The sequence below is a fragment of the Odontesthes bonariensis genome, chromosome 17 (genome assembly GCF_027942865.1).
Source record: "Odontesthes bonariensis isolate fOdoBon6 chromosome 17, fOdoBon6.hap1, whole genome shotgun sequence".
Lineage (NCBI taxonomy): Eukaryota > Metazoa > Chordata > Actinopteri > Atheriniformes > Atherinopsidae > Odontesthes > Odontesthes bonariensis.
Window position 1 is genome coordinate 14,276,879 of NC_134522.1, and position 16,451 is coordinate 14,293,329.

The 16,451-nt window shown below is 39.0% G+C and overlaps 1 protein-coding gene across 5 annotated transcripts in view; it reads right to left on the reverse strand.

The window, feature by feature from the left end:
* The window catches only part of LOC142366558 (protein phosphatase 1A), a 42,551-nt gene that overhangs the window by 18,106 nt on the left and 7,994 nt on the right, over positions 1-16,451 (reverse strand). Inside the window, exons 6-7 of one of the 5 annotated variants that reach the window (XR_012766846.1) lie at positions 3,308-4,004; positions 2,488-3,072 (exon numbers count right to left, since the gene is read on the reverse strand). The exons of 1 other annotated variant lie outside the window; for it this stretch is intronic. Coding sequence is in view for 3 of the 4 variants with exons in the window: in XM_075448474.1 (XP_075304589.1) it covers positions 5,833-5,839; positions 5,975-6,027 (60 nt within the window). In the remaining variant the exon portion in view is untranslated. 3 more of the 5 variants (XM_075448474.1, XM_075448476.1, XM_075448475.1) reach the window with 3 other exon arrangements.

The window sequence follows — 16,451 nt, forward strand, 5'->3', positions numbered from 1 at the left end:
AAAAAATATTGTCTTGCTATAAATAAATGTTTTCTTTCCATTAGAGCGGATCCTCAGCACTAAAAGTAGTTTGATAATTGTCCTCCATTATGAAACCTCACAAAGCTGGACCATTGGCTACTAAAATACCAAGGTTAATCTTGATTAAATGTCGTTCCAGGGGCACAAAAAGCATGTTTTACATAAAACACCCTTCAGGGGGATTGAAGCATGATGTAGAAGAGATATATAAAATTTTGCTGATGGCAAGGCCAAGCATCCCAAGTCTCTAATGAAAGGTATCAAAGAGATTAAAGAAAAACCATTACAAGTCAACATACCTCTAATATGCCTGCATCTGCCCTATTATCTTCCCCCCAATTCAAGTCACACCAGAAAGACAAAGCTGCAACTTTAATCTTACCTTAAAGTACATTTTAAGATTTCACATGAATGGTTATCAGTGCATATGCATTACTTTAACATTTTCTTTTAAAACCAATGCTCCTAGTAAAAGACAAGTTCAGTGGTCTTTAGGAAACTGCATACAAAGGACTAAGTGCTGTTTAGAAAAGTCAAAATGGAATCGTTTTTCATCTGTAGGTTTCTTACATAAAAACAGGCTGTGATGGTGACTATTAAATAAAGGGGAATTCACATCGATTCTACTCCTACAGCTGACTTAAAGCTTTACCAGCCATCGTCCAGAGTTATTATAGGCTATTGAAAGGCAAAAAACCACAATTAATTCAGCTGTGGAAATGCTTCTGCACAACCAGCTGTGTCTCTCTCTTCTTCCCTCTGCAGCCAGAGGAAATCCTCCTGCAGGCTGAATGCCCACTGACACTGACTTTTGTTCTGTTAGAAGTACCCCACACGCTCCAAATGTAACATCCTTCTGCAGGGTAAAAAAATGTTTCCTCCCACACCTGTTGATGAATTGTTTGTGTACAAGCCTCAGACAGGGCAATAACATGTGTCTTTGTACAACTGCACGGGCCCAATATAGTAGCTTCCTTATATAGATAGTGGTGAATAGGGGGAACCCTTTTTACGAAAACAGCCAAAGAGCCAAATTAGCGTAATCGTCGCTGACAAAATAATTCCCATTTTGGGCAGGAAAGTCATAAGATGCCTTAATGACTGCTGCAGCCAGGGAAAAAGGCCTGTTTGTGCTTTGTGACTGGTGGCTGAATGGTGCTGAATTTCTTCTCAATGCAGGCTGCTCCCCATTAACACGTGCAGTATTTTTATACTAAGAATATAGAGGAACAACACAGGAAGTCACTCTCTGTCTCCTAAATCGTTTTCATTCGCACATGCAAACTCTTAAATTTACAATTGAGGTTTGTTTCCAGAAACATTTCTTAAAAACATTCGGAAACAAATGAAAAATATCTTCCTCCCAGCAGCAGCAGCAGCAGCAGCAGTGGATCACAGTGAATGTGTTATCATTTACAAAAGAACCTCATTGTTCCATTGTGGCTGTGTGTTCAAATAAACCACCTAGGCTACAGAGACACAAGTAATGTTGGCTTTTCTTCGAGGAAGAAAAAAAAAAAATCAAGCACAGCTGAGAAATGTTTTGCTTGTATGCTGGAATAAATGGAAAAAAAAATATGAAACTCAATCTTCGTGTCATGAAGATGCATCATCTCTCGTTCCAACTTTTGGAAAGAAACAATAGGGGATGTTTTCTAGACGAATATTAGTTCTTCACTGCACAATTCTTTTGTTCGGTTTCAGTATCAAGTCATTGTCATTAGTAGCCTTAATGCGCAAAAAAAACTTTTACCTTATTGAGAGAAACCATACTGATATACATGCAGTGACAAGGACAACCATAGAGGCTGCAAAAGTTCTGGGCTATTCACAAACTTTTCCTTTTCCTCATGGGGCTTATAAGTACCCGTGTTGTCCTCACACTAAAAGGCTCGACTAGTAAAGAAGCTTTATGTTTTTCACTACATTTTAAGAAAATAAAAAGGAGGATGACATATAAACTGACTCCTGTTAATCTATTTATTTGGTCAAAATAAAACTTGACCAAAAACGTGCAACAGTGCAGCTGTGTGAACATTGAATGTCAGAGAATCCCTATTTAGCCCATTGATATGCAGTGAAAATTCTTAAAGTCATATATTTTTCACTCTGTGTCATTATGCAGTGACAGCATACACATATAGAAAACCGGATTGTTGCAGTTGAACAAGCTCAGTGCCTGATCTCTCCTTTCCCGTGCTCTGCTTAATTGAGCTTAAGCAAATTTCAGTGTGCTAAATGAGAATAATCGTCCCTGTGTGAAGTCATAGGAGGGACACAGAGGCAGATAATGACAGAGACAATGAGACTCAAGGCACTTAACCTCTAACATGTAACATAATAATGCAATACAACATATGTATTACGTAGAATGATATCACATACAGCTATGAATGCCTACAACCGCTTTCACAGAACACAGTATGCAATCGTTTTACAGACTGAGCCTTTATTTATGGACTCAAATTTCACAGAGAACAATTTTATGGGATTCAGAGACAATAATTGATCCCATCAATCCCTTGGGGCAGGAACATGGCCTGGAGATATACAGTACAGTACAGCACAGCTCAGTTTTGTGTCAATATTTGGACTAAAGTGCTGATCCACAGGCTGGGCTAATTAAATGCTCTGTGGTCCTACAGCAGGAACATTGTACCTTATATTCAATGAGGAGAAACAAGCAACTTATTTAAGCACCATTGTTTACCACAGGCTCCTAAATCAATAGCCATGTGGTGAGGACTATAAATCACAAAAGCACCACAGATTTGAATGTTGGACCTAAAAAGTACAGTCCACCTGACTGCTCTTGCACCCAAGATATTTGCAGCAATGGTTTTTCAACAGTGGTCCAGTTTGTAAGAGTTAAAACTGCTGCTACGAAACAAGGGACGATATATTTTACTGCCAGAACTGTATTTACTGGCATTATTCCTTTAAAAGTGGGAGGTTTTTGAGAAGGAAAAATCTTCCATCCTGGTTACATGTTAAAATTAAACAAAAAGCACTAAAATTGAAAATAAAACTTTGAATTTTTGAGGTAAGTAACTGTAAGCATAGAATCCACATAAAGCCAAATTTAAACCTACAGAAAAATAATCATGTGAAAATCCCCCCTGTGCAAATTAAAGTGCAACTGACACCATTATCTCAAACATCTTGTGGATTATTTGTTGCGCGATTAAAGATAAGAACTTTTTGCTTTGCTCAACAGTAGCGAAGAAGTGAGTTAATGTAATTTAGGAATTTAAATTCAACTTAAAACACTGCCGCTTTTGTTTACCTCATTATCATAACAGACATAGTAATCAGCAGTATGAATCTATTAAATAAACTTCACACGTTCATTCTTCTATGTTGCCAATATCTTCCTTGTCCTGTCTTATCTCTGAACGCCGCCTTACAAAACAAACTAAGTTTAACATTTGCTTTGCAGGAAATTATTCCGTTCTTTTAGTCTGATGATCAGATTAAATATATATCAATGTTTCTCCATGCTTGGTTTAACGCTATTGCAAGCCTCTGTCTTAAATAACCAATTTTGTGGCAATGCTGTGATCCAGTTTCAGTGACGTTTCGCCTGTTTACTGAGGTTGCAAGAATTATGTAATCCTGCCACTTACGTGTCCATTTTTCAGCTTCTCTTGGCTCAAACTCCCCCCTCGTCAACACTTTGCATTAGTATATTCAGATGAAACCCTGGAAAGCATCATACACTCTTTAAATTAGTACCAAAACAATTGTTTGGAATGATGTGATGGCCAGAATAGGTGCTGATGAGCTAGTCTTAAAATGGGTAATAATATGACATGAAAAATTTTGAAATGTTTATGAGGATGTAAACCACACTTCATAAAGGATACAGTGAAATCACAATATTATGCTATACTTATGAACAAATGTGGCAAAAATGCTCGCTTGACGTCTTGTGATTAGTTCTTGTTTTAGCTGAAACCACGGAAGAAGAGGATGTCTGGGTCCTGGAGGGAGAAAAGCAGGATGAAGATGAGATGAAGTGTGCAGATAGAGATGAACCCAAGGGAAGGCATGCAAAACAAAGCTGCATGCTACCAGAGGTCAGACAGCAAGCAGAGGAGATGAAAACGATCAGCATGGAACTAAGAGGCAAAAACGCCTTGATTCAATATGAGGGCCCACACACACACACACACACACACAGAAATAAACATTTCCATCTCACAGCAGCACATTGAAAGGTTGCAGTTAGAAAAGAAGAAACTATTTACTCCGACTAATTTTCTCTGTAAAACTTAATTGTGGGTTTTAGATAAATGAACCAATGAAGAAAATGACTGACAGCAAGAAGGTTAAGCAAAATGAATCAGTGGCCTCGAATCATTCAGAAACCCCTTAGAAAAAAAATCATTTGGTGTCTCACTAATCTCAGAGTCGGTGTTTCAGTGTTTGCATCAACTTATAACCTCTGCTCTACTTTCCTACAGAAAATCTCACTTGTCAGTTCTCACAGTTTATATCAGACTTGCCACATTATATAATTCTACTGTACTTGAACCTACTCTGGCAGTTCAGGCTTACATCACAATAAAATAAGACAAAGAAAAGAGTGATTTAAAAACAATCAAATAAAAGATTCCTTGACTTCTGTGATCTAAAGACAGGTCAGATTGTCAAAGTGCAGGATGCTACATTTTACACAATGAGACAAGATTGATGACAACACCAGAGCTGTTTTTCATTTATTCATCCAATTCAAAGAGCTCCCTCAAAAGCGGAGAAACAGAAGACAATATTAAACTGTACTTATCACAAGTTAAAGAAACTTTCACGTGTGAGTGGAGCACTACTCACCAAAATGCACCATCTGCATTCCTCAGGCTTAAATATGTTGAACGGGTGGTGTTCCTCCTCATGTCCCGTGTTGGTTTGTAACGGGCACCAACTGCATGTTGAGACTGGACGTGTGCATCTTCATACGAGTGCTCGAGTTGATAGAGAGCGTAACAGGTACTCACATGTTTCACAGGGGTGAGGTGACACTTAAAACGCAGGTCTGTTTCTAATCAAAGGTGTGCTTGGTTTTTAATGAAATATGTAAACACTAAGAAATTAGGTACCTTAAAAATAGGCATGAAGTTGTACAGAAAACATTTATTCTGTCAGTCCCATCTATCTGGGACCATTCCACTCAGCCACTTGCCAAACGAGTTATTCTGAGACTGTTTTTTTCTCCCCTTCAACACAATGAAATATGTAAAAGAGTGGTGGGCATAGTAGGCAGCTGTCAACAACTTCCACAGCTTCCCGCCACCACTGATCAATCAGCCCCATATCTGAACCTCACCAGCGCTGACCCGCTGGCTGGAACTGACATTAATCCTAAATCTTCCAGTCAGTGCGGAGGAATGACAGCATGTAACGTGGTGGTGTGAGCAAATGCTGATACAGGCTCTAACAAGCAAAGGCGCTGATGCTAATGAACGAATCTGTGGCTCTTTAACGAGCCTGCATCATTTGATGTTCTAATTCATAATGAGCTGTGACTCAGGGGTTCAGGATAATGAGCTGGACCGGGATTCCCAGGGCAGCAGCTTGTGTAACCCATCTCATGCGGGGAGACACTCACTCCCAAACCATTGTGAGAGGCAGGAGCAGAGGGAGCAGGAGGGACATATTCCATGTTTGTGGGAGAGGAGGAGGGTGGGGAGGTGGGTACATGTCATCCTTGCTTGATATGATTGTTTGTACACACCAATCATTGAATCGCTGCGTCCAAGTGAGAAAAGCTTGTGTTCTCTCTGACAAACAGACCCCAGGCAACACGAGCACTCACAGGCTGAGGAAATGGAGAAGGAAAGCATGGCGAGTGGGGGAGAAGAAAGAGCTTTAGACAGGAAATGCTTTTAAATTTGAACTGGATGGAGAAAAATCTTGTTCACAAAACGCCCATCAATCCCATCCCTTTGCTTACTTTTCTTTGCTTGACTCGTAATCAAAAATTTCTTCATTTTTTACTCTGCAGCCCTGAGGAAAAGAAAGAAAAAAAAAAGAAAAGAAAAATCTGGCTCCTGGTGCACTCTGGAGCAAATTAACAAATGCGGAGCTCAGTGACCTCGGTGTTGAGACCATCCACAGAGTAAGCAGAGTGCCCTACCACCCCCACCTCTCACTGCTGTGTCTGCATGGCTGTATTAGTCAAGCTCAAATGGGTTTTTCCGCCATGAGAAGCAGAGCATGACATGCGCTCAACAATGGCAGGCAGATGACGAGCCAGCTCCATTTGATGATGGCCTCTGCCGACACGGCCTCTTTTTGGATGTGGAGGAATATGAGGGCAGCGTGATTCATTATGGGTGCACAGGTGGCCTGAGACCTAATGAGTCACAGTTTGTGCAGTGCTAACGTGCAAACGCCTCAGAGATGTGCACACAATGAAAAAAAGCTTCGGTGAGCTTTTATTTCTATATTAAATTGAACACAATGTAAGATAGAGGATTATCCACAACCTTCATCTGAACATGAAAAGAAAAGGACTAAGTGCTAGAATTTGAATTACCCGAGTTAGGTTCTGGTGGTTTCTTGAGGACAAGACTTACAACTATAAAAGCAAGGATTAATGCTGTTTTTTTTTTTTCTTTTATTAAACTAAAATTGTCCTAAACCTCCATTCAATAGGCTTTTATTTATTTTTTTGTTCTGTTTACAATTACCCTTCAGGGAGTTGTTTGTCACAATGAGAACTCCTGCTGGTGTTTCTAATCACTCAGAGCTATTAACACTGCCACCCTCTGGCTGGTTGGCTGCTGAATTAAGATTTTGTTTGTTGCATTGATTAGTTAGAAATTAAGTAGTGAGAAAAATCCATGCATGGGAGAACAGTAGACATTTAAACCCCCCCAAAAAAAACCCTCACTTGGAAAGGAGACGTATAAAACAGATGTGACTAAAACTTGATCAATACATTTTTTAGATGACAAAACACTCTCTTCATGACCCACGTCTAAGTCTTGCTTCAGCCTCTCTGAACGTTACACAAAATCGGGGGTTTAAAAATAGCTTGTTTTAGTGTGCAAGTCAATTCATCACAGGAACCACAACAGTCCAAATTGTACCTGATCTATTAACTGGTTGCCACTGAGCACCATTTGAACGTTTGACCTTCTGGCACAGCTCATGACATTATGTTGACATTTAAGTAATCCCTCCCTTGGTTCTTAATCCCAGTGGCCATAGACTGTCCTGAGCCCTCCTGAGTTATAGACCCTTGGATGCACTCGCCACCCACTGGCAAAAAAGAGACAGGGAGACAAACACAGCTCTGATAGTCAGTCCAGGTTACAACACCCTTTAGAGCAATTGCAGGGTTTAAAACACGTCCAAAACAAGGGCTTATTCATTATCATTCACTAACTGAAGCATCAGGTTTGAGAGTGAAAGTTGAACACGACGTCAGAGCTTAGCATCAGATTTTCATGGAAAACATGTACCGAATCATGTTAGAAGAGGCCAGAAGGTCATTTATCAATGTGTACAGCTGTTCCGAAGGAGTTCATGGAATCCTCTAATACTTTCTAACATCTGGATGAAAAAAAACGTTTACAGTGCACCAGAGAGAATAAGACTATCATGCCCCTCTTTTCCCTTCCCTTCTTGTTTCACGTGACAGGATGCTGCAAAGCAAGTTCATTATCCAGCATATATTATCAAATTCATTCTCCGATTGTAGGCAAGATGTTTGTGATCCTTCATTCAGACCCCAACTGGTGTAGCAACATAATCAGGCTCCGTCTATAAAAATAGTAAGTAAAACACCGAAGTTTCACTCGGACAAGAGGCAGATAACAAGTGATGAAATGAGAGGTACAAGATGACAACCCATTTATTTAGTAATACATTCTGCAAACTAGAAATTTTATTCGAACTTCAATGGCTAAAAAAATGAAAGAAAGGAAGGAAAGAAGGAAAAAAAATGTAAGGAGCAGGGAGAAAAACGCATCTATTCACAAGCAAGGAATGCAATTTGTTCAATCGACAACACAAAAAGTACAATTTAGTTCAGGGAACAAAGCTTTTTCTTTTCTTTTTTTTTACTTAAACATTTCTTTTTTCTTTTTTTTCTGCCATTCCTTTGGAGCTAGAACATAATACAAAATATACAGTTATTGAACTTTGTAAAATCACTCACAGAGGCCTCTGAGACGCATTTGAATCAACATTGACAATACTTAACTACAGCACTCTAAAGCTATTCTTGAATGTAATCATAAATAGAGCAGAAAATGTATGTATGCACATTTTGAATGCTTACAAGGTTACCATGTTAAAACACTTGCATTTGTTAAACGTATGACATCATCTGCAGTGGAAATGAAATAAGCTTTGAAGACCGAGATTAGATACAGTGACATGGGGGGGTTTGGGGGGGAAGAAAAGTTGTACCTTGTGACAACCAGGACAAAGTCACTGTTGATAGCTTAAGTACCTTAAAATAGACAAAGATTTTAATCTGTAAGAGTGTATTGTCAGCAGCTTTACTCATCCTCATAGTGTTTTGTTGGGCAAGTACTTTAGGGGGCAACATGAGATTGGGTAAGGCAAATCGGTGAGCTTATTCATGAGCTGAAAAACGTCAGCAAAGTGAGGCTCGGGTCGCCCTGTAAGGGGACAAATAAACCACCACTGCTAAGGGTCACACAGTAAACGCCACAACTGAGGTACATCAACATGTACATGAGGGCGCAAGCATTTTAAAATCTCTTCAACTTCTGCTAGGTAGTCCTCCGTACAAGAATATACAGAATGCATTCCAGGCAACAAAAGGTAACTCTGTAAATAGCTCTATAATCTTTTTTTTTTCTTCTTTTTTCCCTCTACAATAACATTTTTTTCCGAAAGAAAAGAAAAGCTGATTATACAGAAGATCAGTGCATATGACTACTGTCATTTAGCCACACGTACAATGATCAGCTACAACGACAAAACCACTAACAGGGGAAGTGATTAACATTAATCATCTTGTTACAATACAACGTTCTTTTGGGAAACCTTGGGTCCTGGCTGGATGTTACTTTGGCCCGTACAACTCACCTAAACAATACTGGAGACCAAGCCCACCTTCCCCTGTCAACAGAGCTCCCAGAGCAAGAACTATGGCTCTCTTAAAATAAAAATAATGCTAAGGATCAGGTTGAGGGACATGACAGAGGGCCCCAGGCGTTGACCTGTCTCTAAAACTTTCCAGATCCCAACGCAGCCCACAAGACCCAAAGGATCCACTGCCAATGCCCCAGGCTCAGTCACCACAGGGTCAGCTCTGTTCTGGCTGAGCAAGCGAGACGAATAATATCAGGCAGGTGGCTTTACTGTTGTGGCTGATCGGTGTATTTTCCTCACATTTCTAAAACCCTGAATTCTCAATACAATTACAGATTTGAGCTAAGTGAGCGTCACACAAGTGGACAAGCAGGTGGAAATACTTGGGTGAACGTTCGAAAGGTATTTGTTTAGGGTGAAGAAGACGCCCGCAGGACAAAGCCGATAGTATTCCTAGTCACTAAAATAAGTTGTCATTTCCTGTAGCTTCTTTACAACTTCGTGTTATGTTCGCATCAGTACAATAAAGTCAAAACACTGTACACAAGCATGACATTATCCCCTTCTAATAAATCAGTGTTAAAATATACGTCGTAGGGAGGGATTAGAAGAGCAGCTCTCTTTAAAGTCAGCTGCTCCAGAAAAGACAAACACGTCCTACAGAGATCATGAGGTATTTGAGTTTCTGAAAAACTAAACATACGCGAAGGTTCATTCTTTGTTCAGTTGCGGGGAGGGAGGGGCCAACAAGAATTTAATGGGATTTTTTACATCATTTCGATCAAACGTGTACAAATCACAGTAAACCCACTGACGGTATTTGCCAGAAGTCCAGTTAGTGATTACAAAGATAATTTTTGTGGAATTAGTCTGTTTTCTCAAGTTTGTAATTAAAACAGCATCATTGAAAAGGGTTTACTGTTATCAATTCAAAACGGTCTCTGACAAAAATGCAGGACACTCCAGGGTATGAAGTTTTAAACTACCACAACATACAAACAATCAAACATGTTTGTTCCTCATCAACATTAAGGGGGGGGATCAATAGGTGCTTTCAGAGTCATTATTACCCATCAGTCAGGTTTGCAACAAGCAGCTGGATGCTGACAAATGTTAGATAGGAGACATTTAGTGTGTTTAAATACAAGCTATGCAGAGCAAAATAAATAAGTGCTCAACTAAAGAAAACCCAAGGGGGTGTGTGTGTGTTTGTGGGGGGGGGGGCATTTTTTTATATACAATAAAGTTTTCTTTGCTTAAACACAGTGAACACATTGACTTGAAGTGTTTTACATGATGTAAGTACAGTATGTATACAAGTAGAAATATTTGTTTTTGTTGCAATTAGATTTCTCTACTGAGGGTTTGTGTCCACGGCCTGGAGTCAGTTACTACTTTAGCAAATCTACTGATCACCCTCGCGTTTTGTATGATGACTAATTAAAGGTACTCTATGGAGTCTCACATTCAACACTTTTTTCTTTAAGGCCAATGAAACTCATACATGCCACGTCCTCATAGGTTTCTTTTTAAGCCCTTTAGAGATGATCATTCAGTGTTAGTTTAACGGTACTTCAGCACTCCTGCCACTTCACCCCATCCCCACCTGTTGATATCCACACTGGTGCCCCCTACAGTCGGCCAAAGTAAATTCATATAAATTCAAAGTAAGCCCCCCCCCTCCCTCCCCACCATGCACTTGTCCTGCATTTTCATTCTTGCGTTTGTGCTCGTGGAGCGAAAACATCACAGAGTACCTTTAAAAGACAACTAATAGGGACCTGAAAACTAAAGTTAGGTTATCTTTTGTAAGGTAACAGCGAGATTCTCTTTCAGAATCTCTCAAATCTGAGATGAGGGGTCTTTGGCATTTTTGCCACAAAAGCATATAAGAAAGCAGCTACTTTAGGGTTACGGCCTAAGTTAGTCTGTTTTTTTTTTTTTTATGTTATCTTATTTTATTTTTTTTTTAGATCTTACAAGCTACTCACCACAAATCTAAAATGTGATGAAACAGTTAGGATTGTCTTTTTGATAAATTAAGAATGATTCATTTAGTATACGATTACTCTGCATTGCATAAATAAAATTGCTAAAAAAAAATGTTTTAAAAAAAGGTTGACTAGCGGTAAAAATGTTTGCCAAGACACAAAAAATTTATCCAACCATCTCAAGACAATTCAGAATCACATTTTGTCCATGGCAAAAAGCTAACTCAACGGAAATGGTTTATTCCTCAGAAAAATTAGGTCAGAATATATACATAATACATAATAATTTTGATGACAATGCAAGACAAAAAAAAAAGGGGGGGAAAAAAGGCAAAATGATCTGAAATTAAATTATTTCTCTTGAAGAAATACATCTACTGTGTGTGTTAAATACAAATTTAGTCATTGACTAGCGTTTCTGAGGGGATATTAAATAAAAGTTAACCCACAGATCATACACTATAGCAGCAAACATTGTGCTGTGGCTTGTGGTGCGGCGGAGGAAGAGTTTTCGGTCAAGCAAACCTGATGTGGTCGTGAGGGGGTGGGGTTTGCTTAACAACCAAAAACACTCATTGCAGCTAGCACATTTGATCTTGGTTTGAATGTTAAGATAAACACAATGTGGAGGAGGAAAAGAAAAAATTGCTTTTTAAGTATTAGAGCCAAAAGTTTCTACTTCTTCCAGACAGCTAATCTTTGACTTTTTTCTAAAATATTCAGTGCTTTAAATGTTAAATCCTCAGATGCGGAACCTTAAAATGTATCTGTACTGCAAACAAAAAGCTGAATCCTGTGAAAAAGAAAATTGGCATAGGCTGCGATAAAGCTGAAAACGTGATTAAAAAAAAAAAATCATATGGCACCTACAGTGGTCTTGTTGTACATTTAGAAATGAATATTTAAATATGACACAATAAATGTGTAAACTAGCTAACACCTGACTAGCTGCAAGGTATTGTACACCTTTCTGAAATGAGTCATGTCAGGTTATTTTAAAGTTCTAACAGAACAACAGCATATGATATATATACATCATATATTGTTATTCAATGCTGTTAGAAGCAGCGAAAGCCTTCTCGGTCAATGTGGAACACTGGATGGGAAAAAAAAAAAAAAAAGCAAGAAAGAAAAGGGGGCAACTATGGGGAGGGCAATTCCCTTAAATTCCAGCCTCGTTTGTTGTCTGAACCACCGATGGAAAATTGACTTCGCAGTTGCACAATCAAATCTGCCTTTCCATTGATACACGTGCGCACTTACATACACACAAGCACCCACGCACGCTTGCAAGTATCTATTTGCTCAGACAAACATGTCGACATGGAACTCGTCAACAAATACCTTGTAAAAAATGTGTGTGTGTGTGGGGGGGTGTTCCACTTCATACTGTCAAATTGCCATTATTATTTGAGCATGTACAGAAAATCACTTACAAAAGTAAAATACAATTAAAAAAAAAAAAAAAAAAGCACAGGGAAAAGATCATTAGGATTTAAATGGTTTGATATAGAGAGCTTACTGTGCTGTCAACTATACAATTTACCCGTTTCTTAAAGGAGCATACACTAACTGGGAAAGAAAAGAGGAGAAAAAGAGACAATAAGAAAAGTAGAATTGCAGAAACATTGTGCCTGGAGGACAAGCAGTAATATTCACTGAATAGACATTTGTTAGAATTCCAGAAGAGCAGGAAAAGGCAGATAGTGCATAAAAGATTCTCTTTTTCCATTTCTTTCATTTTCTTTTAACTTAAAATCAAGCTGCATTAAATACAGGCTGTTTGTACAGGACAATTGCACTTCACAAAAACAGAAATATACAAACACACACAAGGAAATGTGAATCAAATTAATTATAGCGAAAAAAAAAAAAACGAAAAAAAAAATCTTACTACTTAAGCCGATTATTCAACAAAAGAAAAACTTGTGGACTCACTTGTTGTGGATTACTTTAGAGGAGAATATTAAGGAGGGTGAACATAAAGGGGCTAAGACGATGGGGATCCTGAACTCCAGAGTGGACTGGTGCTGCACTATTCCAGGTTTGTGTGCATGCAACTCCTCCTCTTCCTCCTCCTCCTCCTCCTCTTCCTCCTCCTCCCATGAAATTCCCTTCTTAGAAACCAAAAGCTCAGAGTGACGGAGAGACAGACTGCTGAGCTGAGCTGCTGTGGGTCTTGAGAGGATGGTGGTTTGTAAACTCTATGCTGTGTTAGTGGTAGGAGGTTGTGTTACCACATGTCGTCTGTGGACGCAGAGTCCTTGATAAGAGAGGAGAGGAAGGAAAAACCCTTCAGACTCTGGTTAAACATCCATGAGATCTGCATCAAGAGCTGCAAAGGCTTCAGCATCAGACTGATGTGAAATAAAATTCCTCCGAGAGCGTAAAACGACGTAAAGTCACACCATTTTCTGTTAACATCTTCAATGCTACTATAAATACTACACATAACCTATGCAATCCATGAAGATTCATATAGATGAAAAAAAAAAAAAGATGAATAATTCAGTCGACAACTTGTGTAACCGCCACAGATGATCCTCAATGCTTGATGGGTTTTAATCATAATTCAAAATGTAAAAGGCAACATTTTTCCTTTTTCTGCTGCTCACATGGTTCATTCAAATAGTCAGCAAATCAATGCAAAAATACTTTAGCTAAACTAATAATTTTACTGTTGTTTGTTAACAAGTCAAAATAGAAATCAAATATAGATGTCAAACTACACCGTCCGACCAAAAAGAAGTCAACACCTGGATTTAACTAAGTGAATAAGTACGACCCTCCCATTGGGAAATCACCGCAGTGATGAATATGTCTGAGCTAGCCACAAGTTGATGCAGTGAGTAGGTTCTCATTCCTTAAATAATGTCAGAACCATCGTGGAAACGATGCTGCTCTGTTTCAGGGGAATAAAATGATTGTTTTCTGGATGCAGACCAAAACAACTGTAGAGATTACTTAAACTAGTAAAACTGGGTTAAGAACTGTAGAAGACATTATTAAAACCTTAAAGGATTACAGCGAAGCATCACATTCCAGGATGAATTGATAATAAAAAAAGAAGAAGAAAAAAAGATCGAAGATCACTTAAATGTTGGGTGAAATCAAATCAGAGAAATTCAAAAGTGGAACTCAAGTGTTTATCAGTGAAAGTAAGAGAATTTCAACATGCACAATGGGAGAAGAACTCAAGCTATTAAGACTAAACAACTGTAATATACAGAAAACTAGCTATCAGCTAGACTACTTTGGGGGGAGAAAAAAAGGCTTATACTTGATAATAAGCATAAAGATTGGATTCAGGAGCAAAGGAAAGAGGTCTTGTGTTCCGATGACTCCAGATTTCTCTTGTTCCAGGGAGATGAGCGCATAAGGATAAGAAGAGCGGTGGATGAAGCGCTGCATCCATCAAGTCTACGTCTGACTGTCCAAAGCCTGTGGGGCCCCGTTAGGATATGAGGTTTCTTCAGTTGGTCAGGTCTAGATCCAGCAACGCTATGTGCCCAGAAAATGAGGCCAGCTGACTACCTGAGTATACTGAATGACCGGGTTATTCCATCGCTGGATTTTTCTTTTTTATTCCCTGAAGACAAATTCCAAGATGACAATGTCAGGAATCATCAAGTTCACTGAAAGAATGGTTCAGGGACTATGAAGCATCATGTTCACACATGAAGAGGCCAACTTAACCCCACCGAGAACCTTCGAATTTTTACCCTGAGATTTGTGACTTTTTTTCAGCCAGGCAGCATAAACTTCCTGAGTCTTTAAGAATGTAGAGAGTGGATAGATTTTCATACGCACTCTCATAACACGCAAGTAAGAAGTGTCCCAAAATCATTCCGATAAATACAGTAACTGTATGACTGATCTCAGACTAATTACAAATGTCTGGAGAACTATTCTGGTAGCTGATGGTCCTAAATATTAGAAGACCTGGATTATTTTTTAAATATATAGCTCAAGATGAGCAATCTGGGACATATCCAAGTGAAAAACAGTGTGTAGCAATTTTAAAAAAGTATCCGAGTGTGCAGGCGTAACCGATTCAGCTTCCTTCCCCCCTTTATTGTCAATATACCCAAATGTTCTGAGCCCCGACACAAAGACAAAAATCTGAAAGGGAGGAAGCTGCATAACCAAAAAGTACCAAAACTTCCAGGATCAGTGATACATCTTTATCTCCAGCTTACAGTAGCTAAACCTATTAAACCAGTATTTATTGATCGTAAGTATAGTTCATTTAAGAATCATTGTACATCCTCAGCTATTTCACAGATTTGTAATTTAACACATTGAATAATACATTTCCAGTAAGTTAAACAAGTTAAACTGTGACAAAAAGATTTAGGATTTAAGTGTGAGTTGGAAAGCTGTGTATTTTAGAAATAGAGCTAAATTTCTTGATATTCCAAGTGATTTCTGCATCCAGACATTGCAAATCAACAACGAATGAGCCGTCTACTAAGCTGGCTGCCGACTGAACAACCAGTAGCTAAAGACTCGACTCGGACCATGAAGTTTGATTAAAATCTTTATGAAAATTCTCTAGCGGTATCAGTGGCTTTAAACTTCTGTACGAACAAGTAATACAAATTAGTGAAGAACTTTCAAATGTGTTGAAAAGAATTATGACAACATTACAAATATTCTGTCTCATAAATCAGTCATCTTGTAAATATCACTGACGTGGCAGTTTGACCTTGTGAATGTGGACTTGTGTGATGCACGTCTTGAGACATTCAGTAAACTTCAGAAATATGCATACATGATTGCATAAAAGCAGGAGATGTTAGGGCTGAACGATTTTAAGAAAAAATTGAAATTGCGATTTTTCTGGCAGAGATTGCGATTTCGATTTCAACCACGATTTATTTTCTTTAAATCAAGTTTCAGTGTAAATTAATTAAATGCGGCTGGCCCCGGTTCGACTCCCGCACCGGGCGGCCCTGTGCTGCGTGTCTTTCCCCTCTCTCTGCCCCCTGCTTCCTGTCTCTCTCAAACTGTCCTAACATTAAAGGCATAAAAAGCACCAAAAAATAGCTGCGGTCGGCAACTTTTTTTTAGTCATATTAGCTTGAACTGTCATGGGATTCTGGAAGTAGAATATTAAATAGGCTGTTTAGGAAAAATAACGAAATCTGTAGCTCCCTCTGAAGCCTGTAATCATGCTTGCAAAAATCGAGCGCTGCCGGCTGTTTTTAACCAATCACGTTAGGGTGGAGGAATCCTACCTGTCAATCACAGCTTGTGCACACGCTGCTGAGCGTGAGTCTGCCCCAGCTTGTGTGCGCTCACACTGGTGTGAACTCACGTGCACAACCTCGTCCACAGAGGGGGAGGGGTTTGGGGGGCGAT